The 26,276-nt window shown below is 45.7% G+C and overlaps 3 protein-coding genes across 6 annotated transcripts; all 3 read left to right on the forward strand.

Moving 5' to 3' along the window:
- The first annotated feature begins 8,451 nt into the window (after window positions 1-8,451).
- LOC124653414 (renalase-like) lies at window positions 8,452-11,471 on the forward strand. The gene is made up of 8 exons (XM_047192477.1): window positions 8,452-8,760; window positions 8,831-9,103; window positions 9,332-9,458; window positions 10,112-10,173; window positions 10,259-10,489; window positions 10,654-10,775; window positions 10,859-10,997; window positions 11,130-11,471. Exons 1-8 carry the CDS (start codon window positions 8,452-8,454, stop codon window positions 11,289-11,291), a joined length of 1,425 nt encoding a protein of 474 aa, XP_047048433.1. The 3' UTR covers window positions 11,292-11,471.
- A 3,690-nt stretch (window positions 11,472-15,161) lies between these two features.
- LOC124655745 (gamma-tubulin complex component 5-like) lies at window positions 15,162-20,920 on the forward strand. The gene is made up of 16 exons (XM_047194596.1): window positions 15,162-15,317; window positions 15,398-15,658; window positions 15,757-15,851; window positions 16,246-16,408; window positions 16,497-16,607; window positions 17,499-18,590; window positions 18,677-18,829; window positions 18,912-19,011; window positions 19,169-19,263; window positions 19,339-19,512; window positions 19,590-19,646; window positions 19,726-19,797; window positions 19,935-20,033; window positions 20,114-20,245; window positions 20,327-20,500; window positions 20,600-20,920. The coding sequence occupies exons 1-16, from the start codon at window positions 15,162-15,164 to the stop codon at window positions 20,738-20,740; spliced, it is 3,075 nt and encodes a 1,024-aa protein (XP_047050552.1). The 3' UTR covers window positions 20,741-20,920.
- Window positions 20,921-21,783: 863 nt separating this feature from the next.
- On the forward strand, window positions 21,784-26,115 carry LOC124653744. Of its 4 annotated transcripts, XR_006988014.1 has the most exons (6): window positions 21,941-22,042; window positions 22,283-22,520; window positions 23,675-23,892; window positions 23,979-24,044; window positions 24,221-24,283; window positions 25,747-26,115. XR_006988014.1 is itself a non-coding variant. In XM_047192805.1 (5 exons), the coding sequence occupies exons 2-5, from the start codon at window positions 22,486-22,488 to the stop codon at window positions 25,786-25,788; spliced, it is 402 nt and encodes a 133-aa protein (XP_047048761.1). In that variant the 5' UTR covers window positions 21,941-22,042; window positions 22,283-22,485; the 3' UTR covers window positions 25,789-26,115. The 4 variants fall into 4 exon arrangements, 1 of the variants encoding a protein (XP_047048761.1); XR_006988012.1 differs by having other exon boundaries at window positions 23,675-24,044; XM_047192805.1 differs by lacking the exon at window positions 23,979-24,044 and having other exon boundaries at window positions 23,675-23,936.
- The last annotated feature ends 161 nt before the right edge of the window (window positions 26,116-26,276 follow it).

Below are 26,276 nucleotides of genomic sequence, written 5' to 3' on the forward strand. Positions count from 1 at the left end.
CATCCACAACCTTAGAACTTTCTGTCACTGTCCCAGATTCAATGGAGGCATGAAACCACTATCGAGCATAAATACTCCCTCTTGGAGTCACAAGTATCAACTTGGCCAGAGCCTCTACTAGCAACGGAGAGCATGCAAGAACATAAACAACATATATGATAGATTGATAATCAAGTTGACATAGTATTCAATATTCATCGGATCCCAACAAACACAACATGTAGCATTACAAATAGATGATCTTGATCATGATAGGAAGCTCACAAGATCTAACATGATAGCACAATGAGGAGAAGACAACCATCTAGCTACTGCTATGAACCCATAGTTCAGGGGTGAACTACTCACACATCGATCCGGAGGCGATCATGGTGATGAAGAGACTGTTATCACCAGATTTTGGCTAAATCAGGAGATGGGCCGCGATCAAGATGGGCTTGGAGATTACATACGTGAATCGGCCTCGTATGCAACGTTTGGGCTAGTTTGCCCTTGTATCATGTAACATATTAGATTACGTGTCGGTTAGGAGTTGGAGTTTTACCCTTGCACGGTTAGGTGCACGCCTGAATTAGAAAGTCCCTTGGACTATAAATATGTATCTAGGGTTTATGAAATAAACAACAACCAACGTTCAACACAACAAATCTCGGCGCATCGCCAACTCCTTCGTCTCGAGGGTTTCTCCGGTAAGCACCATGCTGCCTAGATCGCATCTTGCGATCTAGGCAGCACAAGCCTACCCACGTTGTTCATGCGTTGCTCGTGCCGAAGCCTTTTTGATGGCGAGCAACGTAGTTATCTTAGACGTGTTAGGGTTAGCATTGTTCTTCGTATCATATGCTCGTCGTAGTGCAACCCTTATACATCTAGCCGCCCTTACACCTATCTTAGGTGTAGGGGCGGCACCCCGCTTGATCATAGTTTAGTAGATCCGATCCGTTACGGTTGCTCCTTGTTCTTCAAGGATTAGTTTAACATCCGCAATAGTTAGGCCTTACAAAGGGTTGGAGGATCCAGCGGCGTGTAGGGTGTAATTTGCTAGCCCTAGACAGGATGTTCCGGGGATCAACCTCGTGTTGGTTTTTAGGCCCTGTCTAGGATCGGCTTACGAACACCGTGAGCGAGCGCGAGGCCCAATCATGAGTAGGATGATCCGATTATGCGGTGAAAACCCTAAATCGTTGTAGATCGCATTAGCTTTATCTTGATCAAGCATGACCACCATATATTCGGACACCTTGTACGAATCATGGGTGGATCGGCTCTTTGAGCCGATTCACAGGATAACCTGAGAGCCGATCGAGGCTCGTATTTAACGTTTACGTGTGTGCCCTGCAGGAAACTAAGCGAGGCATCATCCAACACCTTCCCGACCAGGTATAGGTCAGGTGGCACGCCCTTGCGATAGCATCGGACGTGTGACCAGGAGGCTTTGCGGGCCGTCGCTCTGAGGGACTGGGGCCAGCCGCAGCCCTAGTTGTTCCCGGCTCTACCGTGTTGCCAGTCGCTGCCCGCCGGTGGGTTTCTGACCGCAACACATTCTGGCACGCCCGGTGGGACCATCTTCGACATCCACCCCATCGCCATCTACATCCGAGATGGCGGAAAGCACTCCGGTCAAGTACGAGGATCTGACTGACGAGCTCAAGAAGAAGCATGACGAGATCAAGGCAGTCCTCGAAGCCGAACTCATCGGCTCTTTCCACAGAACCCGCTCCCATGGCCAACCAGGACACTTGTTCAATATCAACATGGTGGGACCTGGGCACCACTCTGGTAAGGACGGGGATGAGGGCAGCTGCTCTCATAGCAAAGTCACAGAGGAAGCCGCTCCATGCGATCGGCTCCGCCAAGACGGCAAGCGCTACGTCACAGAGGGAGAAGTGAAGAACATAAGATATCAGCGACCTCTCTCTGATCACCTCCTCAACAAGTATGTGAGTCAGTATGACCAACGCCGGCGATACAACGACGATGATGAAGAAGATCGTCTGGCTAGGGACGACAGGAGACGTCGTCGGCATGATCACGACGAGGAGCGATACGAGCGCCACGCCAAGGAAAAGTCGAGGGAGCAAGACGACGAGGATAGGCACCGGGACTGCCCCTTCTTCGTACACTCGCTGGGATTCAGGAATGAGCCGATTGCCAACAATCGGCAATTGCCCAGAATGTAAACAAAGGAAGAAGGATGCAGCTAATGTGTCCGTGTTCAAGCGTCTAGGGCCTCTCCCGCCTCGGAACAAGCATGCTGAGTCCGCTCGGGTGGAAGACCTCGAGGAACTAGAGGACGATGATGAAGAAGATAAGTATCATCGGCCAAGGTGGTGCCCTGATGGGCTCAGCCGTTCCCAGAAGCAAAGGGTTCAGCGGCTGCGTGGGTTGGAGGAAGCTGAAAGATTATACCTGCACACGTTGAGGAAGGCACGGCCTGATTTGGCCGCCAAGATTCAGCGAACCCTGGACGAAGAAGGTCGGCCACAAAGAAAAGAGTGGCGCCCCAAGCAAAGGAAAGCCGATGATGAGACATCGGCTGGCACAAACATGGTCTTCATCCTTCCAACGAGTTTAGCGCTCCAAGATTATATGAAGCACTCCGTGGCACAATTGGACTGCAGCCCACGGCCGGTCATCTTTGAGAAGCCACGAGAAAGAAGCTACAGGCATCTGAAGGCCCTGTACTTGCGAGGTTACATCAATGGGCAGCCTGTCAACAAGATGTTGGTAGACACCGGAGCGGCAGTCAACATTATGCCATACTCCATGCTACGTCGGTTGGGACGCTCCAGCTCGGATCTGATCAAGACCAATGTAACACTGAGCGATTTCAACGGCCAAGCATCTGACGCACAAGGTGTTCTGAATGTGGATCTGACCGTAGGAAGGAAAACCATCCCTACGACGTTCTTTATTGTCGACAGCAAGAGCACCTATGCTGTACTACTAGAGAGAGATTGGATCCACGCCAACTGTTGCATTCCATCCACGATGCACCAATGCCTAATACAGTGGGATGGAGATGAAGTAGAAGTCGTCCACGCAGATGATTCAGCCGAGATTTCAACAGCCGGCATGGACGTTTGGGAGACATCAGGCCAAGAGCCACTCTCAGGCATCAATTTGGACGACTACGAGCGCATCGACGTGACAAAGAACGGGGTTAGGCTGGTTTTATCCACCGGCCTGACCGTGTAACAAAAGCAAACATCGATGGACGAACGTGGTGATGCCGATTCAGGTGATCGGCCCCAAGGATTTATGAAGGAACATTACAAAACCTTCATCGAACAAGCAACGTGGAGGCCGATTCCAGCAATCGGCCAAAATTATCCTCACCATCTATTCTGCCTGGTTTCAGCATTTAATCCAACAGGAAGTACTCGAAGAGCCGATACCATCAATTCTCTTGACAGTAATCGGCTCGGGGGGCACCTAGGTGGATAAACATGAGGATATGCAGTAGAAGCGTCTTACAATGCCCAGCAGCCCAAGATATCCTTTAATGATGGGTATTGAAGTATGGGGGCCGATACATAAATCGGCCGTAAAAATCGATTCAAAATTTTTTAAGCACAGCCAATGCAGCAGACATCGCCTTAAGGATATAAAGCCGGTGCATGGCCATCGACTCAAGAGGTATAACTGTGTAATCAGAGGGTCAATGGAGCAGGAAGTGGGCCACGAAGAGAGACTCTAATGGAAGAACTCCTCAATGGAGTGGTTTAATGGCTCGGATCCTCTCTTCAAGAACAATGCCAAGAGCAGCATAGATGTGCAGATCAGGTTAAGGGTGGGTTGCATCAGATCCACTGAAGGGAAGAAGCTCGGGGGGCAGCTCACCCTGAAGGTTCTCTGCTCTGGGAAGCCGATTTTGTTGAAATCGGCTGGCTCTGCGTTATGATTTGAGACCAATGGCGGCACATTGGGCTGACTCGCTACCTTGCTCGCCTTGACTGAGGCTCGGGGGGCAGCTTGTCCTGGAGGACCCTTTGCTATAGGGAGCCGATTTTTGTGAAACCGGCTGGTGCTGCATCACGACTCGGAAACCGATGGTGGCACGTTTGGTCAGCCCACTGCTGTTCTCGCCTGGATGAAGGCTCGGGGGGCAACTGACTGCGTAGATATTCTGTTCTTAAGAAGCCGATTGAGATTTCATCGGAGGTCCCTCCATCATAATCTTTTTTAAGAGGATTGGGCAGGTTTGAAGAGTATCACTGAATATCTGAAAACCCAGAGGTATCGACTTCAACATCAAGTCGTTTCAGCAGTGGTTCTGGGGCTCTCGTAAGGGCGTTGATCTGCCTAGTTGTCCGCCAGAGCTCAAAGTTATCGGTTGGAAAAGGCGAAAGATAGATCGTGAAGGATTGACATGTTAACATCAGCTTTCGGGCATTGATCAAATTCACGATCGCTCCGACGTCAAAGGGGTGAAGAATGGGTCATGAGAGACCGATGCGTTGTCATCGGCTCATTAAGCATTGGCTAAGTGACGATCGGCGGGATCAGTATGAAGGGAAATCGGCTAAATTGGCATAAAGGAAATCGACAAAGTCAAATTGGGGAATTTCTTCATTGATAAACCAGATTTCTTACATAGAAGAGCTGATTGCTCTCAAAAGGGAGTGCTAAGGGGATACATTGCCCCGTCTACTACTGCTGATCCTATGCTAAGGGTCCTATCTACGGGCCGTCGCTGCCCTCGTCGTCACCCTCGTCGCCGCTGTCGGCGCTGCTCCCGGCGGGCTCGTCGTCGCTGCTGTAGCGGCCGCCGGCGGGACCTTCGTTGTCCTCATCCTCCTCGTCCTCGTCGTCGTCATCACTGTCGTAGTCACTGAGATTCCCTAGCCAGGGGCAGTGGCGCTTGGCCGGCGGCTCGTCGGAGGGGCTGTCGTCGTCGTCCTCCTCCTCCTCTTCCTCCTCCTTCACCTCCTCGGAGGAGGTGAAGTCATCCCAGGAGAAGCGATCGTCATCGCTCTCCTCTTCCGATTCCCCGTCGGCGAGGAAGCGGAGGTCGCTCTCCCCGTCCATCGAGGACTTGTCGTCCTCGGACAAGATGGAGAAGTCATGGTCTGGCTCCTCCCCGGCCTCTATGGCGCGGCGGGTGTTGGCCGCATGGACCTCTTGTGGGTTCCGTTCTGGCGTCGGCTCGTGGGAGGAAGAGGACTCGAGGGAAAGTCCCGATGAGGCGGAGGAAGAAGAAGACATGGTGCGCATAAGGGCTTTTGGAGTGCTAATGCGGAAGGGATGAGGAGGAGAACTGTTCGACGCGGTTGAATAAAAGAAGTGGGGATTTAATGTTCGAACAGTTTTCGAGGAGGTGGTGCCAAAAAGCTCGTCAAATCGTGCGGAGAAGTTGGGAAGGCAAGTTGTCATGATGGAAAATACTCGCGACGGTTCTGCTCTGCCACGACATGACCCCTCGGAGGAAAAAGCAGTGGTTTTGAAATTATCATTACCAAAACCAGGGGGGCATGTGTTATCACCAGATTTTGGCTAAATCAGGAGATGGGCCGCGATCAAGATGGGCTTGGAGATTACATACGTGAATCGGCCTCGTATGCAACGTTTGGGCTAGTTTGCCCTTGTATCATGTAACATATTAGATTACGTGTCGGTTAGGAGTTGGAGTTTTACCCGTGCACGGTTAGGTGCATGCCTGAATTAGAAAGTCCCTTGGACTATAAATATGTATCTAGGGTTTATGAAATAAACAACAACCAACGTCCAACACAACAAATCTCGGCGCATCGCCAACTCCTTCGTCTCGAGGGTTTCTCCGGTAGCACCATGCTGCCTAGATCGCATCTTGCGATCTAGGCAGCACAAGCCTACCCACGTTGTTCATGCGTTGCTCGTCGTCGAAGCCTTTTTGATGGCGAGCAACGTAGTTATCTTAGACGTGTTAGGGTTAGCATTGTTCTTCGTATCATATGCTCGTCGTAGTGCAACCCTTATACATCTAGCCGCCCTTACACCTATCTTAGGTGTAGGGGCGGCACCCCGCTTGATCATAGTTTAGTAGATCCGATCCGTTACGGTTGCTCCTTGTTCTTCAAGGATTAGTTTAACATCCGCAATAGTTAGGCCTTACAAAGGGTTGGAGGATCCAGCGGCGTGTAGGGTGTAATTTGCTAGCCCTAGACAGGATGTTCCGGGGATCAACCTCGTGTTGGTTTTTAGGCCCTGTCTAGGATCGGCTTACGAACACCGTGCGCGAGCGCGAGGCCCAATCGTGAGTAGGATGATCCGATTATGCGGTGAAAACCCTAAATCGTTGTAGATCGCATTAGCTTTATCTTGATCAAGCAGGACCACCATATATTCGGACACCTTGTACGAATCATGGGTGGATCGGCTCTTTGAGCCGATTCACAAGATAACCTGAGAGCCGATCGAGGCTCGTATTTAACGTTTACGTGTGTGCCCTGCAGGAAACTAAGCGAGGCATCATCCAACACCTTCCTGACCAGGTATAGGTCAGGTGGCACGCCCTTGCGATAGCATCGGACGTGCGAACAGGAGGCTTTGCGGGCCGTCGCTCTGAGGGACTGGGGCCAGCCGCAGCCCTAGTTGTTCCCGGCTCTACTGTGTTGCCGGCCGCTGCCCGCCGGTGGGTTTCGACCGCAACGAGACCTCCGGGAGATGATTCCCCTCTCCGGCAGGGTGCCGGAGGCGATCTCCTGAATCCCCCGAGATGGGATTGGCGGCGGCGGTGTCTCTGGAAGGTTTTCCGTATCGTGGCTCTCGGTACTGGGGTATTCGCGACGAAGGCTTTAAGTAGGCGGAAGGGTAGAGTCGGGGGCGTCACGAGGGGGCCACACGCTAGGGCGGCGCGGGCCCCCTTGGGCCGCGCGGCCCTAGTGTGGCGGCGCCTCGTCGCCCCACTTCGTGATCCTTTCGGTCTTCTGGAAGCTTCGTGGAAAAATAAGACCCTGGGCGTTGATTTCGTCCAATTCCGAGAATATTTCCTTTGTAGGATTTCTGAAACCAAAAACAGCAGAAAACAACAACTGGCTCTTCGGCATCTCGTCAATATGTTAGTGCCGGAAAATGCATAAAAATGACATATAATGATTATAAAACATATGAGTATCATCATAAAAGTAGCATGGAACATAAGAAATTATGGATACGTTTGAGACGTATCAACGAGCGAGACCCGACCGCCGTCCCAAACTCTCCTGCCGCACGCAGCCTGAGGAGCCGGCGCCGGACTCCGCTGCCGCGAGCAGAGATCTAACCAGATCTCCCGCGCGGGACTCCCTCGCCGCCGGCAACCATGTGCTCCTGTAGCGGACTCCCGCGCCGGCGCGAGGTCCGGCCATGGCTGCCACCACGCCTGTCGTCGTCGGCCAAAATCCCAGCTATCTCGTCGTCTTCTCCCGCACCCTGAAGCCATAGCAGGGCCATGGCTACCGAGCCTTCCAAGCTACGGCCAGATCCGTGGCCGCAGCAACCTCCCGTCAAGGAGACCCTTTGCTCCGTCTGTGGCTCGCCTTGGTTGCAAACTCGCCCGGCAAGACCGGTTTCCCTGACCCCCCGCATGTGCAGCCCTCCGAGGTTGACCCGCCAAGCGCTTCTGGATTTGCTACCGGCAGAGACCGATTTTGCTAACTTAGACCTTCGGCTTTGCTACTGGTGGAGGACTGCTTTGCTACCTTAGGCGTTAGGCTTTTGCTACTGGTGGAGTTGCTTCAACCTTGGACGGCGCGATGCCGGTTGCAGGTGAGATCTTCGTCGATGCATTCAAAGATTTGGAACATATGAATATTTTTTTTGCTACAAATTTTTTACTGTTTTGCTACAATTGCAAAATATGTTTGCTACTTTAATATAGAAATAAGGTCTCCGTTATTTTTTTCCGATGATACTGGGTTTTGCTACATTAGCATTTTTTTCTACTACAATAGCATACTTTTTTGCTACAAGCTCTCCGACGAGGTGTCCGGCAAGCTCAGCCTTTTTATTTGATTTCGTGACTGGACCATTTTTGCTACAATGTAGCAAAAGCGCGTAATTTTTTTTTGCTGCCGGGAGATGTTTTTTTTTGCTACATTCAATAAAAGCAGATCTGGTCGTTCAAGATAGCCGATCCGACGGCTGACGACCCGGGCTGGGAAATTAGATCCCCGGGGGACGCTCAACAGTTTCCTTTTCTTATACAGTATATAAGTTTCGGTTTTGCTATGTCTCAGTCAACTGAGATTTTCTTAAGTCTAAGTTACTTACAAAAATGTGCTTTGAGTTGCACTTTTCTGTTAAAAAAGTACAATTACACTTTTCTGACAGAAATGTGCAACTGAACCGAGTTGCACTTTTCTTTGCAGCGAGACATAGGCACTCCCTATAAGTTTTACGAAAAAATAAATCCAACACGTAAACAGATAACGACCTGCCTAGTGCTTACCCGCTCCCGCTCCGGCGTTTCGTCGAGCACCTGCGACTGCGATGCCCCCGTCTCTCCTCCTCCACCGCGCCCCATGCGCCCGTCCCGGCCCCGCGTCAGTGGTCTCCGCCGCTAACGGCGCCGGAGGGTCCCGTCCCCCGAAGCCGCCCCCGCCCCCGCGGCGCCCGCGCGGCAAGCCCCGGTTCTCGCGGCAGTCGGCCATCCGGAAGAGCTTCCAGCAGGAGCAGGTGGTCTTCTCCACCCCGGTGCCCGCCGACCCCACCGTCGCCGTCATCGGCGGCGGCGCGTCCGGCCTCGCCTGCGCCTCCGCCCTCGCCGCCCGCGGCGTCCGCTCCGTCGTCTTCGACACCGTACTACTTCGCTTCGCCCCCTCGCTCCACGGCCGCGCCGCGGGACTCACTAACCCCTTTGGTGATGCAGGGGAAGCACGGCCTCGGCGGGAGGCTGGCGACCAGGACGGTCCACGAGGACCGGCGGCTGGTGTTCGACCACGCGGCGCAGTTCTTCACCGCCAGCGACGAGAGGTTCCGGAAGCTGGTCGACGAGTGGGTCGACAGAGGGCTGGTGCGCGAGTGGAGGGGCTCCGTCGGCGAGCTCCAGGCCGGCGGCCACTTCACGCCCACGCCCTCCTCGACGCCGAGGTACATCGGCGTGAACGGGATGCGCCCGCTTGCTGATGCGCTGCTGCCCGAGGTATAAGTAACAATCGTGCATTATCCACTTACTATCAAGTGAACTACAGCTTAATTCACCAACTACACATTCCAGGATCACATCCCACCGTGCAGTGGAGTTGCAGTGAACTGAATGTTACTACTGCGCAGTTAACTTTATTTTATCAATTACTTACTGAACTTCCGATTTCTGTCACTTTCGTGGCTGTTCGTTTCGTTGCTGAGGTTTATGTGTCAACCTATACAGAGTGACCTCATTAAAGTTGTACGGCCTTCGTGGATAAGCAAGCTTGAGCCGTTCAATGGCCTATGGCGCTTGTTTGAGAATGAGAAGCCCCAGGGGCAATACGATGCAATTGTAATAGCACATAATGGTCAGTGCCATTTTCTCTCCAACAATGTTTCTCTTTAAGTTTTTTCTCTTTAAGTCTACTACTTTAGCAGTTCAGTCTTCAGTGTTCTCCAATCTGGTCCATGTGTGACAGGCCTGAGTCCCGACAGCTCTATAAAATTTGTAAACCCAAGTGTCCTGTGTCCCATGTTATGAAGAAAAGTCCAACAGAATTTAAAAATTTACTACCTTGGTACAATTTCTTACTAGAATATCAACTCTGAACCAAATTGGGTTTCATTGGCACTGAGAGATTACTGTACAAAATTCCTTATTCTATTGAGTTTGGAGCTTTGGCACATTTTCTTCTCCCATCTGTTTATGAATCAAAACAGAATATAAACAGGTGGTAAGATCAATTTACCAAAGAGCAGTAAATGGATCACATAATTTGTGGAACTAAAACACCATAGACAAGAATTACAGATTCCTTTATGCAATATCCTCCTGAGAGTTTACGGAGCTCATTTAATTCTGCATGGAGGACCTCCATGCAGAATTAAATGAGCTCCGTAAACTCTCAGGAGGATATGTGCCAACCGTATACACTCAGGAGCTCCGTAACCTCATGTTCTAACTTTTCTCCAAGACAACCATATACATTCCCTGGCTGACACTTTTTAACTCATTGACCAGGGAAATGTGCCAACCGTCTGCTTTCTACGTCAGGTCTACCCCAACTGACAAAGCAAATGAAGGTTTACACTGAACCGAAATTTTGAACTCCTGAGATTTATCCTTTTTTTCTAAGTCCTTACTGAACTTCATGCACTCTATATTCAGAGACTGGACCTGAGTTCTGTCTGGGCACTGCTTGCGGCATTTGAAGATCCTCTTCCAATCCCACATAATAGTTCTCATGGCTCATTTGAAGGAGCATTTGTGAGAGATGTGGATTCTCTCTCTTGGATGGCCAACAATACTCGGAAACTTTTCCCTTTGGAGACAGACAGACCTGAGTGCTGGACATTTTTCAGCACAGCTTCTTATGGAAGAAAAAACAAAGTTCCACAGGTGACCTTTTTTGATGAAGTTGTTCGATACTTTTTGTCTGTATCATTCGCTTGCAGAAGCCCTTATTATGATCTATTGAAAGGCCAAATACCAAGGTGGAGTCTCCCAGTTTTTTTCATCCTTTGTAATGGATTTCTCTAATGCATTTTACCATTTAATTATAGGAAAACATCCCGAATGCCACTGCAGAGAAAGTGAAACGAGAAATGCTTGGGGGAGTTGAACTTGCTTTGGGACTCTCAAAGGGATCTCTTCAGCTACCATTTTACACAAGAGTACAATTGTGGTATGATAATGCACACATTAGGCATTCCATACTACTTACACTTTCGTTAATACACAATGACGAATTCATACCGGCAAACACAGGGGTGCAGCTTTACCGATGAACACTCCAGGAGTACGGTGCATATTTGATCCCCAGGGGCGAGCAGGCATTTGTGGTGACTGGCTCACCGGTTCCAGTATAGAAGCGGCTGTACTGAGCGGAATGTCTCTTGGAGATCATGTAAATGCTGCTACCGTCACTCTTTGTACACTCCCTTAGCATATCTTACGTTCATCAGTCAAGAAACAAGCTTAAGCTACACGGGTTCAGTCAGTTTAATGCAAAGCTCTTGGTTCAAATTTCTTAATGCAGGTCGCTGACTACTTCGCGAGCGGTGGAGAACGACCCGAGGAGTTCGCGATTGGTTTGGATGACAGCTTAATCCGAGTGGAAGGTCATGATATTGGGCAGTTCCCCGGTCTAGACTCCCAAAAGCCACAGGTAGCTGAACCTCAGCTGACACTGAGCATATGAACCTTGCCTTGATGATCTTGCGCTGATCATTGCTGTAGCATTGTAAATGATGAGCAGATTATTCTGTTGCAAAGAGTTCATATGTTGTAACCCGCTGAATGTAAAACATGTAACAGTACTATGTATGTAGAAATTTTGTCAAAAGTAATTCTTCAGAAATTGCATCTGGTCATTTTTTTAGACGCTTGAATTTCCAAAGATTTCTCGCAAGAAATGCATTGTGCCCTACAAAATTCATGTGTAGCTCTTATATTTTGAAGCCCGCAACCTCGCCAACACAACATCAAAGAAAAATGCAGCATTGCAAGTTTACAACATCCTACTGGCAGAACTGGTGATAAGTTGAAGAAGAAACAGAACATGCACGGACATCACCATGTCAAGCACTACACCAAGTTCTCCGATGAATGAACCGGAGCTCTTAAGTGGTCACACAACAAGGGCTCGAGCTAGGTTCTCCCATTTCTAATGAATGAACCGCAACTAGAGGCGAATCTTCTCATCAAGCTTGGTAGTATGCATGTGGAAGTTACACAAATTTATGTGCTACTATGGTTTGTACATTTCCATTAGTTACCTCACTAGGGATAAATGATTACATATCATATTGTTCATCTAGTGACATTATTCTAGGTGCCTTGTTTGCTCAAGATGGTACTTTTGTTAATCAGCATCATGTCAAAGTTCTTAAGGCTCACTGTTTATTCTTAATCTTGATAAGCTTTTCCTACCAATAGAGTATTAGTGAGATGTGTTGCATCATCTTTATGATAGGACTTGATGCCCATAGAATGCTTATCAACAACATAATTACATATGCTATCACTTGTTGCTTGTTATGTACTCCCTCCGATTCATATTAATTGACTTCAATATGGATGTATCTAGAACTAAAATGTGTCTAGATACATCCATATTAGAGTCAATTAATATGAACCGGAGGGAGTAGTGTTTTATCCATGCCAACATGTTTATGAGAGAGATCAAGTGAAACCATGAACCCCAATCCATTTGAACTATAAAAAACACACTTCACTTTATTTTTGTTGCACTTTTATTTTCAGTACTTATTAATTTCGAAAATACAAACATAGTTTGCATACCATAATTATTTTATTTTGTTTTGTATTACCTACACACCATTGCGCATGATAAACACCTAGTTGGAGATGAGGATATAAAACTATTTTTTTATTATTTTCAGGTTGTTTGAAGGGATAGAAGATGGAACCACTTTTCTCCCCGGGAATTCGATATAAACCTCAAGTCGCCCTTATGGAAAAAATAGACACTTTCTGCATGACTCCACGCTTGGAGTCTCAACAAATTGGTAAACACGTGTAAATTTGTTGCCATCAAGCACCACATTTCCTTTTTTTTTTGTTGCATCCTCCATGTTCTGACCACCCCCTCTTCCTCCTCCTAACCATTCTCAGCTTGACTGTTATTTTTTTTGAAAGTTCAGCTTGACTGTTATCACCACGACCATAACTACCATTATCATTACAACGTCCACGTCCACGACCCATGCCTGGCCACACCCTTATCTGACATGCTAGGTAGCCCTGAGTTTTTTTTGAAAACCAAAGCCACCTGAGGGTGCAAGCCATCCCCATGCTCCTTATATACGTGTGCATGCATACCGCAAAAAAAACACCAGATAGGTAATCTTTTTATACTTGATGAGGAACAGTTCTCTTCTCCATCCTCGAACAATTGATACAACACTATTCAGTTGATTCCGGACATCAATTTTCTCTCGAATCCTATAGAAGTTTCCCGCATAATAATAAAAGTAGGTTAAAAAAACACAAACTCTCTAACTTTCGAATCCAACACTTTAAGCATGCTTTTATACCCATGAGGAGAACCATGGATCTACACCCACAAACTCAAGCAACTAAGCTCAATGATTGATGGGTTAGTGAAGCCGCCATATGTGGCGAAGAGTACTGTATAGCATAAGAAAGTCCACGAGCCTTCTTTTGTAATTTTCTCCAATCTCCCAAGCACGGGAATTTCCTAATGAACAAATTATCTCCCAGAGTTCCCATCTTCGCCTCTTATGCCGGATCTCACGCTGATCGCATGTTTTTGAAAAAAAGAGTAGTGACTGGACTCACGATCAATATGAAGCCTAGTGACAATAAGCCACCGATTGTCTTCCCGAGCCGGCAGATTACTCGATATTAGAATACCACATCATCTAGATCTTTCTCATGCACCCGCGTCATCGATTCCAGATCGCCTTGGTTCGCCATCCCCTAACAACAAGCTTTCGTTGGTTGCCATACGAGAAGCTAGGCCAAGCCCAATACTTGCAAACCCTAAACCACGAGGCGGTCACCAATGTCGAGCATGAATACTAGGACAATCCCTTGATCAACCTGAGCGACCGCGGCCTAGAAGGAGAAGGAAAGATCTCAGCTTCGAGGATGACAAGAGGGAAATTAATCATTTACTTGGGGCATTTGTAATTTATTCTTAATACTACTTTTTTTAGACAAATTCTTAATACTACTTTTTTTTAGCGGTATTCTTAATACTACTGTTTCGGCATAATTAAGGTGTTACTCATTTCACGCACAAGGCGGAGAGAAGTTGCATCCTCCTAGTACGTCCCTGTAGCCGCCGCCTCTTGAGAAAAGCCCTAGGCACCCCTACTCAGCCTCCTCCATAGATCGGTTCCCCCTCCTCCGGCCGGCTTCGTCGGCGTCGGGAGGAGTGGGGAACCCGATCTATGAGTGGAGTTTTCAATAAAAGTAGTCTTTTCGGTAGTCTATGTTAGGTTTTTGGTCGCCGTTTTCTTGTTGGTTTCCCCGCAATGGAGATGGCATCGTCTGCAATAAGTGATCTTCGGCCTTTCGTTCGACGACGAGATCTCCTTCCCGACGTCAATGGTGGTGCTGAAAGATTACAATTATCTAGGTATGGGTGTTCGGATCTTACTTCGCCGGATCGATCTTGGATCTTTTCTCATGGTTGCCGCGAGGAGGATTATCCTCGCAGTTCTTGTCCCGGTTGCTACGTCCTCGACAATGGTGATTCGTATTCTCGGCTCTCCATCAACGTCGACAAGGCGGATCGGTTTTTATTCCCCGACATACCGGTGTTGGTACTCTTGCCGATGTTGATTGACTACTTTAATGGTTGCGCGCGTGCACGCAGCCTTGGCATTGCGGCTCAAATTAAAATTATGGGAGAACCTTCGTTGCTATTTACAGGTCTATGGTTTGTTATCTATCTTTGGTTGCCTTTAGAAAAGTACAAGATTATGTCTTGGAAGAAGAAAGAGTTTGAAGACCTCGAAGATTTGCTAGTATCTTTTAGACTTTATTTTGTAATCGCTGGAGACAGCTCGTGTATCTCTACCATGTACTATTTGTTATTATGAATATATGTGGTATTGATTGTCAAAAAAAAAAAGGTGTTACTCATTTCAATTTGTGTGCTGTGGGCCTGTTTGAAGTGCACGAAATTGAAAACGTTTGCATTCCAACCCAATTTCACGGTCGACAGTGACTCAACACGGACTTCCAGCCCATGTCAAAAAAAAAAAAAAAAAAACGGACTTCCAGCCCCCCCGGATCGAGCGCCGGCGCTCGCTTTTCAGTTCTCTCGCCTCGCCGGCGGCGTCCTCCCATCCCCTCCGCCGCCTTCCTCCCTTCTCCATTCCAGCTTCCCAGCCCCCGGCACTCCCTAACGCCAACATTTCGCCCGCCCACGAGCCGCGCCCTAACCCCAACCCAACCGGCGGCCGCTCCCCGCATCCCCGTCCGCCCCTCCCGCCCCCCGCCGCCGCCCGCAGACCTACCTCCTCCGCTCGCCGCCGAACTCCACACTCGGAGGGTTCAACCGAACTAAACCCCCATGCCCCCTATCTCCATGGTCCTTCCTCCGCAAACCGCGGGACACCTGGAGGCCGATGCTACCGAGAGCTTCATCCACAAGCTTCAGCTGAGCGTCTCCAGGGGCCTCCCCCACGCGGCGCCGGTTCCAGCCCGCAGGACGGAAGAGCACGAGCTGGTAACCATTCCCCTCTACCGAATCTCACCCTCTCCTTCTCCTTCCTCAGATTCATGCTCATGAGTCGGCACTCTTCGCAGGTCAAAAGCGTCTTCCAGGTGCTCCAAGGCTTCGAGACGCTGCTGCTCCGCTGGGACAAGAACGCCCCGGCGTACCGCGAGAAGGCGGGGACGTACGTCTCGCATCTCTCGCGGGCGAGCCTCGGGGCCGTGCTGAAGCCGTTTCTGTTCGCCGCGACATGCTTGAAGAGGGTGGAGCTCTTCGTCCGGAGAGTCAGGTCGTGCGGTCACGGGACTCCGACGCTGAATGCGTTTGCTAGCGCTGTCGATTCCTGGCTTATGGTGAGCTCGCATTTCATGCTGTGTGGCTGGTATGTGTAGTAGATGATTTTTGCTGATTAGTGCCATGCTGTAATGTCTGTCTGTCATTTTAACACCAGAGGCTCCGGGAAGCAGCTCTGAAGGAGGAAGAGGAGTTGTTTCTCTCGGTCGATCGGACTGTGACTCTTCTGGGGTTGACCGATTCTTTGGCAAGGTTGTGCTTCAGTGAATTGTTTGCTGTTTCTGTTCATTCACTTTGCGATTCGTTTGTAGTATGTGCCTAGTGCAGGCTTTGTGTTTATCATGTCTTGTCAAGGAAATTGTTGTATAATAAAACCTCTACTTGCAATGTCATGTGTCCTGCTAATACCTATGTCCATCCTCATTGATGAAGTTTGGTAGAATTTAGGGACATTAGCAATTGTGTGTAATGTGGTAAGGCAAGGAGCGTCTGACTTCTTTTCTCTTTTCCCTTTGTTTAGTTGTTGAAAGGCAAAATGGAATACAAATTGGCAGCTCATAGTTTGATTAGCAGCGATGGTGTTTTTCATGTAATCTCTAGTATTTGAAGTAGCCATCATTCACTGATACTGTAAAACTTCTTGCAGTTTATGTTCGGGAGCAGAACATTTGTATCAAGTTGTGCATGGAGCCGTGCCAGATGGCTTTTGGAATTCTGGAGCAAACATTGCATCTAGTGAAGTGGCAGTCCATGTTGTGAACCATATTTTTAACAAGTTAAACGCAATCTGTCTTGTGGAAGATGGCCAGGTTGCAACAAGCCTCAATTGTGTAAAATCTGTTAGTATGTTTCTTTTCATAATGTTCACTAACCTTGCATTTTAAATATAAATTTCAGGGTGAACCATATCACATGCTGCTAGTGATATTTGCTGGTACCTTGTTACCTTATCTTCAGTGCCTTGATTCCTGGCTGTATGATGGTATTCTTGATGACCCTTATGAAGAGGTATTGAAGGAACATATTTTGTAACTGTTTTTCAGAGATGATTTACTCCTCCAATTCTGTTTGTCAAACGCTAAAGCGCTACCATAAGACTGATCTGTCCTTATTTTTGGCTGACCTTAGTTACTTGCATTCCTCGATATTGAACAAAGTGAGAGAGTGCCATTGCTAATTTGATGATCTATAAACCTTGTAGACTTCTGCAAAGACGTAATTAATCATTTGCTTCCCCTTATGTTCTGGTTGGAGTGTCTAGGGTCCTGATCCCGTACTGTAGGGCACCCTGGTTGATACTCCCGTATAAATATACCTTCATATATGCTTATGCATAGGCTTGTTCAAAAACAGTTTCATGTGTCCTGACCCCTACTGTAGGTTACCCTGATTGATACACTCGGATAAATAGTCTTTATATATGCTTATGCATATGCCTGTTTAAAAACAATTTCAAGTGAAACCATAAAAAACTGGTAGGAAGTAGCCTAGTTCAGCTTCCTTTTTGATTGCAAACCCATCCACCACGGCAGTACATAAAGTTGAATATCTGGTTTTCACGGTTTAAACTCAAACTGTTTTTAACATCCCAATTTGGGCGGCTGGGCGCATCCCAAATCATTATGTCCAGCCATTTGTAGTATGAGCTTAGTATTCCTTGTGGTGTGAAATTTTACTGTTCTCGGCCTAATGCTTATGTTTTGTAAGTCTTATATACTCATGTTGAAATGTCCACTGGAAGTTTACTAAATTACTGTGCAATATTACGCAGTTAAACATTACATTGGTTATACCAGCTTATTATAACCCTGTAGGGATTCGATAAGGATTTAACTTTTTTGCATTGCTGGTTGAATTTAAAGGGCTGCTGTTTTGATTTCTGAATATCTTATTCTGTAGATGTTCTTCTATGCAAATAGTGCAGTTACAATTGATCAACCAGCCTTCTGGGAAATGAGCTATATGCTCAAAGTAAGAGGATCACAATCGGACAACTCATCAACTCTAACTGACAATGAATCTATCAGGGCAACTGAATCAAGCAAGCTGGGACCAACTAATACAGGAGCTTTCTTGAAAGCCAGTAATCAAGGTCATATTGACATAATATGTCCGGTCTTTTTGAAGGATATGGCAAGGGCCATTGTATCTGCTGGGAAATCATTTCAGCTTGTTCAGCATGTTCAAAGCACACACCATGTTCGAACCAATGATGGTACAAATGGTTTTGATGTTGATCAGTGTTCCAATCATGCTAGTCGACAGAATTGGCCAGACATATTACTGTCTACAGCTCAGTTTGGGCATGATGCTCGCGAATTGGGTCTCTTAACTTTGTCTGAGATCTTCTTGATATGCTTATCTGGTCTGTTAGAAAATGGTGACCATGTTTATGAAGATTTAAGAAAGCTGCGCACTTGTAGTGCTCCAGATGTCAAAGCTTTTTTGGAACGTAAGGGTGACACACAAGGAACAGAGGAGGCCTGTTCAGAAAGTAGCTCCGAAAAGACTTGGTTGAAGCTCCTAAGAGATGCTATCGCAGGAAGAGAATATGATGGTATGCTGAAAACCTTGTCCAAAGATGCTGTTACAAGGGATCCAACATTCGTCCATGGATACCTGCATGATGCATGTTCCAATACAGTAGAAAGCCCTTTCAGTCCATGTTGCTACGAAAATCCAGCCATCACTGCTTGCGAAGATGTACTGCGGAAGAATCCAAACTCTTGGAGTGACTTGAATATCTCTAAAACTTTTGACCTTCCTCCTCTGAATGATGATAACATGCGGAGGGCTATCTTTGGTGATCTCCAATCTGCTGGAACTAGCACCTGTGATGATACAGAACCTACACCATCTTTTCCCAGACTAGACGGAACTGATTTTAAATTTGGTTTTCAGTTCGATAATTTGGAATATTTCCGCCAAGAGGATGATAGAAGGACCTTGGAGGAACTTTATGCATTTCCGACTCTTCTTCCTTGTGCAAATGTAAGTTTTGCTTCTGAAGTATGGTTTTTTGTTTGTTCATTATATTTTCTCATTAGCTATAAGCCTAAAACCCCAATGCCCTTCAGGAAAATGTCCCATTGTCGGAGATCTTACCTTTGCAGAAAGATAGTACACTTGCGTCAAGAGTTCTGAAGTTTATTCAGAGCATGAGTATGAAAGACCCTCTCCACCCAGTGGGTATTATCCAAGAATGCCTTTCTAAATGTATAAAGAAGCAGGTCTGCTCAATAATTTTACTTGCATTCCATTTCATGTTAGTCCATCTGTATAACAGGTTTGTACTTTCTTCCCCTTCATTAGGTGGATCACATTGGCAAGCAAATCCTGTGCAAGCTGATGGGCGAATGGAGATTGATGGACGAACTGCTTGTATTACGAGCTATCTATTTGCTAGGATCAGGTGTGCCCGCCAGTCGGTTTTAATATATTACTGTGTTTTTCCCTTGCAGAAAATTTTTCTCTACACAGAAAAGTAGCTTTCACTTAAGAAATGGATATTCTTTTGACAATGAGTAATAATATAAATATGTTTTGAATGATCCAACTTGAGTCTTCAGGTGACATGCTGCAGCAGTTTCTGATAACTATTTTTGATAAGCTTGATAAAGGAAGTTCCTGGGATGATGACTTTGAGTTGAATACGTTGTTGCAGGTGATTACTTTGCAAGTCTACTTTATGTTTAGCATTTGTGTCCATAATTATTCTTACATTAATGCTTGCTTGCAGGAATCCATAAGATATTCAGCTGATAAAATGCTCCTAACTGCTCCAGATTCATTGGTTGTTTCACTAGCAAAGCATGACGCACGACATGATGAGGAAAGTGCATCGAACTCCAGAAAAGGTCGTGCACAGGGTTTCGGCATTGATGCACTTGATGTGCTTAACTTCACGTATAAGGTATTTCCCAGATAACTTCAAGGATTATCTGTGTTATTTGCTGCGCTTTACTGTTCTCATGTATGTTGGTGGTGCAGGTGTCTTGGCCTCTTGATCTGATTGCCAATACAGAGTCTCTGAAGAAGTACAATAAGGTAGTTACTTTTTTTTACAGATATTAGTACTTAACAGTGTGCCATGTATATGATGGTGTTGGTCATTTTGCTGGACCAGGTGATGGGATTCTTACTGAAGGTCAAGCGTGCAAAGTTTGTTCTGGACGAAACCCGAAAGTGGATGTGGAAGGTACTCTTTCATTAAATCATCTTGTGCTACTTCTTTTTTGCAGTTGGTGTAGTGTAGTATTGAGAATTGGATAATTAGATCTGCTTTATCTTGCCAGTGTGCTTCGCTCTGATGCATCAACCTTTTTCCTTTGGCAGGGCAGAGGCAGCACGGCACATAATTTTAAACAGCACTTGATAGTAGGGCAGAAGCTCCTCCATTTCGTTGATGCATTTCATCAATATGTCATGGACCGAGTGAGTTGGAACAGGTTTGATCCACTTCATTATATGAGACTATCATCAATGTCTCAATTCAATCTCGGTTTCTTGAGCAGGTGTATCATAGTGCATGGACTGAGCTCTGTGACGGCATGGCATCTGCCACTACGCTGGACGAAGTTATGGAAGTTCATGAATCATATCTTTCCTCTATTCAGAGACAATGTTTTGTGGCCTCGGATAAACTGGTGAGAAAATTTCTCATTCTTACAAAAACCAAAGCTCAGCCCCAAACTTCCAATGAGAATGTTTGTTAATGTGTGCTGCAGTGGGCCCTTATCGCCAGCCGAGTCAAGACTATACTAGGACTGGCGCTAGACTTCCACAACGTGGAGCAGACTCTCGGTACAGGAGGAACCGCTCCAGCTGTTAGGGCAAGATGTGAGATGGAGCTAGATCGGATCGAGAAGCAGTTCGATGAGTGCGTTGTGTTCCTCTTGAGAGTAGGTTTCCATCTTTACTCCATCAAAATCTGAAGATCTCTTTGCACTGACTGAAATGTATGGTGTGTTGGTAGATTAACTCTTGAAATCTATTTGCAGATCCTTTCTTTCAAGCTCAACGTGGGTCACTTTCCCCATCTGGCGGATCTGGTCACGAGGATCAACTACAATCACTATTACATGTCTGACACTGGAAGCTTCTCCGCGATCCCTGGGTCCCGCCCGCGACAGCAGCCTTGATAGGATTGTAGGTGATTTTTGTGTACAGTTGTGTGGAATGTATATACCAGGGCTGAGTTGTACCAGCGACAGCAGTTCAGGAATTCCTTCAAGTTTTACAACACAATTGTGAGGATGCAACTTTCTTTTACCAAGTTGCAATGTAGTAGTATGTGTGAGTATATTTGTTTTTGAGTTGAGAGGTTGGGTTTCTCTCGTGTGAGAAAAAAATAGTTGCAATATGTGTGTGCAAGTGATGTTTTTGAATGGCTTGATCACCCCTTCCAAAAAATGGCTTCTTTACTAAGATCTCACTTAGTGCCATACCAAATTACAAAGGGAAGATCGTTTAAGTGTATAAACAAAATCATCTGAACTCTTGGGGTGTAGTATCTACCAAACTCTGTTCGAAAACACATGACATTTCAGAAATACAGTCTTCATCATACAACTTTGATATTACATTTTGTGAGTTATAAACTGCAGCCTGCAATGATATAGCTCCATAGCATACACTTTTGTACTGTCCAGGGTAGAGGCACCTCTCAAAACATTGCCTTTGTACAATCGAAGCACTCTCAACTATAAGCACATTTCAGTTAAAAAAAACTATAAACACATTTATATCTACATCTACATCTACACTACTTAAAAAGGAGGAACATGTTCCTTATTCTGCCAATCTCTCAATACGTCAAACTTTTGGTCGTCAACCAGCACTCCCGACCCGTCGATGTGCATTCTGCACTTTGGTCCCTTGCAAATTGGAGAATTAACCCACAGTCCTTTACCTCACTTTGGTGCGAGACGAGAGCTAGGGTTCCACCGCCAGCAATCCCTTTCTCTTCCTCACGGGCTTCGCCGCCGGACTCCATCGCTCCACCACGTGCGCCGGCGCCACCACCTTCCTCGTGTGTCCATACGTGCGGGAGGCCGTCCGAGTTGCGCCAGTGCCTCATGGAAGGGTCACCGCCGCCAAACCAGACCGAGGAGGAGTGGCTCCACGGGAACGATGCCGTAGGCAGCCCCTACGCATCCTCGGTCTGCCCCCGCGTCGGCGAAATCCGCCGCTGCGACACAAACCAGACCGAGGAGGAGGTCTTCAACGCAAGGCCACGGGTACCCATCCCCGTCCCTCCTCCTCCTCCACATCGCCGTCAGCATCCGAGGCACCCGAAAATATGCATCTTCCCCGAGCTGAAGCCGATGGCCACCGCTCAGGCTTGCTGCTGCTGCTGGCTAGAAACGGCCACCAGCTCCGGGGCCATTTTCACGTCACCGCCGGCGACCTCGTCTGCATCCAGCTGCCCGCTTGCTGTGAAGGTGAGGACCCGTTTCCATCACTTTTGTTTCCTCCCTGATTTTGTGTGCTCTAGATCGGCCAAGAGCTGGGATTACTCCCACTAAATAATTATCTCCATTAGAGACCAGTAACAATATTATTAGTAGTTCTGAAACAAAATCTGCAAGCAAACTATGGTCATGTACAAAAGTAATTTTCGGGTTGCTCTGTGTCACTGTAAGGCGATACTTACACTGAATCCTACTTTTGTGAAATCACAGCTCCAGGGATTCAAATAATTGCAAGCTCGCAGTGGTGAATCAATACTCACGAACAAAGCCACGGTGATCAGATGTATCGCGAGTTGCTGACAATTTTTGCTCCGTGGAGGGAGCTTTTCTCCGTGCCAATCATGCATCAAAGTTATAGCACAACTCATTGACACATCCCCGGATTGCAAAAGTAGTTTGCTCCTGTTCTGGTGATGGAGAAAGTGAGGAGGATACTGAAGTGGTGGAGGTCAGTAGATGTTTTTCTTCCTTTATCTTACCTGTACTGTATCATGCAAGAATCAGTTTAATCTAATGCAAGAGAAAGTGAGGAGTATTATGTTCTCTACTTAAAGAAGAATGTTTGGTTGACCAAATTTTAAGTTACCGTTTCCCCTTTTGGATATGCTCGGATGGGGCAACCAATCCAATTTTTTATTTTCAAAATGGGGATCAGCCCCTGCCTCTGCATCGGTTAGATGCATGCAGCCATTATTTCTAACCAATCCAATTTTAAACTGATGATGAACTAACCTTTCCTGTACTTCTGGGATATGTTGTGATAAGAATTGCAGTAGTGTTGTCCTGACTTCTTGACTTCAATATTTTATTGAATAGCAATCTTTGTAGCCATGCTAATTATTGAAGACAACGAACTGTGTAAAAGCAATTGGTGTAGGCCTTGTAAAAGCAATCTATGCAGATAACAATGTTGTTGTCTATTTTGTAAAGCAGGTTTGGCTATCTGACCTTGAATAAATTATTTTGAAATTTATTGTTTTGGCATTAGCTTACTACCACATCATTTGTCTTGTAGAGATTGAAGATGTTAAGGTCTGAAATGCATTTTACTATGTTTGTAATGTGAATCCAGCTATTTGTGATATATTCTTGGCAGTTATTTAGCTAGCCAGTCTTATTCTCAACAGTATATTTATTTATCCTGCAACATAAATGATATGCTTAGGTACATGGGAAACAACTTTTACTGGAGAAACATGCAAACAATAATAAATACACTATATTGCCACATATTTTTTTATTTTTGGCTGAATATTATGTTCCCGGAGATTTAGTGCTACTTTCTCCAGGATTGGAAAAGTATCCAAGCACATATCCAATTCATAGTCAGCTGTATAACCAACAGGAATCATAAACACACAGAGTCAGTACAGCCTATACAGCCTATTCACACCCTACAGTGAAAAAGCTTCAAAGGCATCAAATCCAACAAATGTTGGTCACTGTAATCCTAGACAAATGTTGAACACAAATGCTGATCAAAATTCCTGTAGCTTGTTCACTTGACAATTTATTTTCAGAGAAATTGCAACATTTCTGCAATAATGATCAAGTTTCTGAAATATAGGGAAGTTTGAATCCATGTACCTTCTTATTCTCCAGAGAGAAGAAGAAGCACGCGCGAGCATGGCCGACACTTAGGTGGCATGGCGGCCGGGTTTTTGTCACCGGAGGAGCTACGGTAACGAGTTGGAGTTGCCGGCGAGACCGCGATAGTCAAGCCAGCGAGATGGTGAGACCGCGAGAGTCAAGACGGCAAGCCGGGGATCAGGTCTTACCCTCCCTGCTGCCTCTGGCCGCGGTGGCGAGGCATGACACAGGTTCCTCTGGCGACGGTTCCCTGCTAACCAGGCAGGTGGATGAGGTATTAGAAAAACATGGAACTGAGCTGATTTATTTTGTGTAGGTACATAACTTTTGGCCTACTTGAACTTCAACTTTTCTGTTGGAGGAAGAACATCACTTCTTCCAGGTATTCCCAAAAGGCTGGGACAAACCTACTGTTGTGATATCCCACTATTTAGGCAATGCCAGATGTATATGTGGTTCTAATTTGTCTATTCATCATGTTCTAATTCCGTCGATATAAGTGTTGCAGCTCTAATTGTATTTTGGTGAAGCATCCTAAGGGCATACAATTTATTGCAGAGAACTCTTCGATTTCCGAGAAGAATATTTTGGAACACATGTCAAAGAAGAATATATACACAGGTATACATTGAATTACTTCTCCATGCTTGATTAAGATGATTGAGATTTACTTATATTGTCAAATTGATTTTTGAGAACATGTACCTTCTTTAGAGAGTAATAAGTACCAGCAGCAAGTACACTGCAATGTTGCACCATGATTACTGACACATGACTAATTTGTTTGGTTTGAAGATAAACTTTTCTCCTTTCCTTTTGTGTTTAGTAATTTTCTCCTTAGTTTTTCCATTTTTTGTTTCTCTTTGAACTTTTTCCAGCTTACACGTAGGTCCTGGAAGATGTTTGTTACACTTAAATATCATGTACTGCATTGTTTCTTGAATCTAAACCTGTCACAATTTAGATCATGGCTTAGTTTGTTCGACACTTGAATATTGTGCCTTTTCTACTCATGATGCTTCATTTTTCAGTTTGTTTCATAATATTTCATATGGCAACTGCGGAGGTGGAATTGGCCTACGATAGATATAATAAAATTTTGTTTTTTAGATCCTCGGTTCAAGGGCATTCATGTTTCTTTGAGGTTTTTTCCGTAAATAAGAGATTATGTTCTTGCCAGTCTCACTCTGATGCTCTTAAACACTACTACAGCTTATAGAGATTCATTGTTTCTTAGTGACAATACTTTGATGTTTTTCGGGCAATCTGATGTATGCTCAGTTTTCCCAATATAAAGATACACACTAATTAAGTGGTGAAGCAAAATAATAACATATGATATGCCATTTTTATATTATTGAACTTGATATCCTGTATGGATTACACAAACACCAAACACTGTTGGATAATTAATTTCGTGTTTTGACAATAATTTGTCATGGTGCGTACATGTTGTCATAATGTCTACATGATATCATAGCAACAGATACACAATTCATCATGATGTTGTAACATTTTGTTTCTAACAGTTTTACGTGGAGATGCTCATACCCTCATTCTACCGTACATATAAGAATAGGTTGTGTGTTAGGTTCTAATGCGTGTGAGGTCCTATAGCAGTTCCTTACCTGAGGTGCTCATCATGCTGGGTATACTCCTAATATGGTTTGCTATTTGGTCATGCCTTGGATTGTCTGATCGGTCCTATTAGTCTGAACCTCCATAGACAAAGCATCACTACGTTTTTTGGATGGTGCACTATAATTTCCAGAAACTCAGTCTCCTATGGTTCTCATCATGACCTTTTTTTTAATCTTGAGTCTTTGTTTGCACCCTTCTATTGTATCGAAAGGTTGATTTTCCTCTTTGGCAGTTCAATGGTCTTATCTAAGCTCCTTAACGGGGATAAGTTATTTCTAACTTCATATTGTTATTTCCTTTTTCATGCCAAGTCATACCAATTATAATATCTTTGTTGAACTCTGAACTGGATCAAGATGAAGCTATTGTGGATATATACTGTGCAAACACATATTCATTGTTTGATGTTCTATTATACTGACTGATGTTCCATCTACTTTCAGTTTCATGAGATGATGTTCAATGAAAAAACACTTGTGGAGTAGCTGCAACACTTAGAACCATGCTATTATGGTGCTTCACCTTCGTCTTTCCTTTATGTGTTTGTATCCATTTTTGCGTTGGACATTGTCTACTGACTGTATGGGAGCATGGCTGATTGCGCTGGTTTACGAATGGGCATGGATGAGAAGATGCTTTTAGTCAATAGAGAACTTGTGTTACCCCAGACCAAGCTCATGTATGGGGAAATAGTTGAAGTGAGGTTTTCTCCACATATTACCTGAGATAATTTACAAGTTGGCTAGACCGTGTAGTAGTAACTTATGCTGTAAATATGAGTTTTGATGCAATAAATTCAAGTTTGAATCAAATACTTGCACCTCCTGAGTTTGTACAATGTTATTATACTTTCACTAAATTTTCGTAGAATGTACATACAAATTCCACCACCTAGGTACTATAATATACTTGTGGTTATTACATACCTAATGAATAAATGCTTTGTTTTTTACCATTAAAACTTTACATGTGT

Source organism: Lolium rigidum, chromosome 5 (genome assembly GCF_022539505.1).
Source record: "Lolium rigidum isolate FL_2022 chromosome 5, APGP_CSIRO_Lrig_0.1, whole genome shotgun sequence".
Classification (NCBI taxonomy): domain Eukaryota; kingdom Viridiplantae; phylum Streptophyta; class Magnoliopsida; order Poales; family Poaceae; genus Lolium; species Lolium rigidum.

What these genes read in the sequence shown, in the direction of transcription:
- LOC124653414 (XM_047192477.1), top strand. Translation starts at nt 8,452, where the DNA reads ATGCCCCCGTCTCTCCTCCTCCACCGCGCCCCATGCGCCCGTCCCGGC. An exon ending in CTGATGCGCTGCTGCCCGAG is followed by an intron (nt 9,104 to 9,331) that starts GTATAAGTAACA and finishes CAACCTATACAG; the next exon opens with AGTGACCTCATTAAAGTTGT. An exon ending in AATTGTAATAGCACATAATG is followed by an intron (nt 9,459 to 10,111) that starts GTCAGTGCCATT and finishes CTCATTGACCAG; the next exon opens with GGAAATGTGCCAACCGTCTG.
- LOC124655745 (XM_047194596.1), top strand. Translation starts at nt 15,162, where the DNA reads ATGCCCCCTATCTCCATGGTCCTTCCTCCGCAAACCGCGGGACACCTG. An exon ending in CTGTCGATTCCTGGCTTATG is followed by an intron (nt 15,659 to 15,756) that starts GTGAGCTCGCAT and finishes TTTTAACACCAG; the next exon opens with AGGCTCCGGGAAGCAGCTCT. An exon ending in CTCTTCTTCCTTGTGCAAAT is followed by an intron (nt 18,591 to 18,676) that starts GTAAGTTTTGCT and finishes AATGCCCTTCAG; the next exon opens with GAAAATGTCCCATTGTCGGA.
- LOC124653744 (XM_047192805.1), top strand. Translation starts at nt 22,486, where the DNA reads ATGGAGAAAGTGAGGAGGATACTGAAGTGGTGGAG. An exon ending in AGGATACTGAAGTGGTGGAG is followed by an intron (nt 22,521 to 23,674) that starts GTCAGTAGATGT and finishes CTTATTCTCCAG; the next exon opens with AGAGAAGAAGAAGCACGCGC. An exon ending in TAACCAGGCAGGTGGATGAG is followed by an intron (nt 23,937 to 24,220) that starts GTATTAGAAAAA and finishes AATTTATTGCAG; the next exon opens with AGAACTCTTCGATTTCCGAG.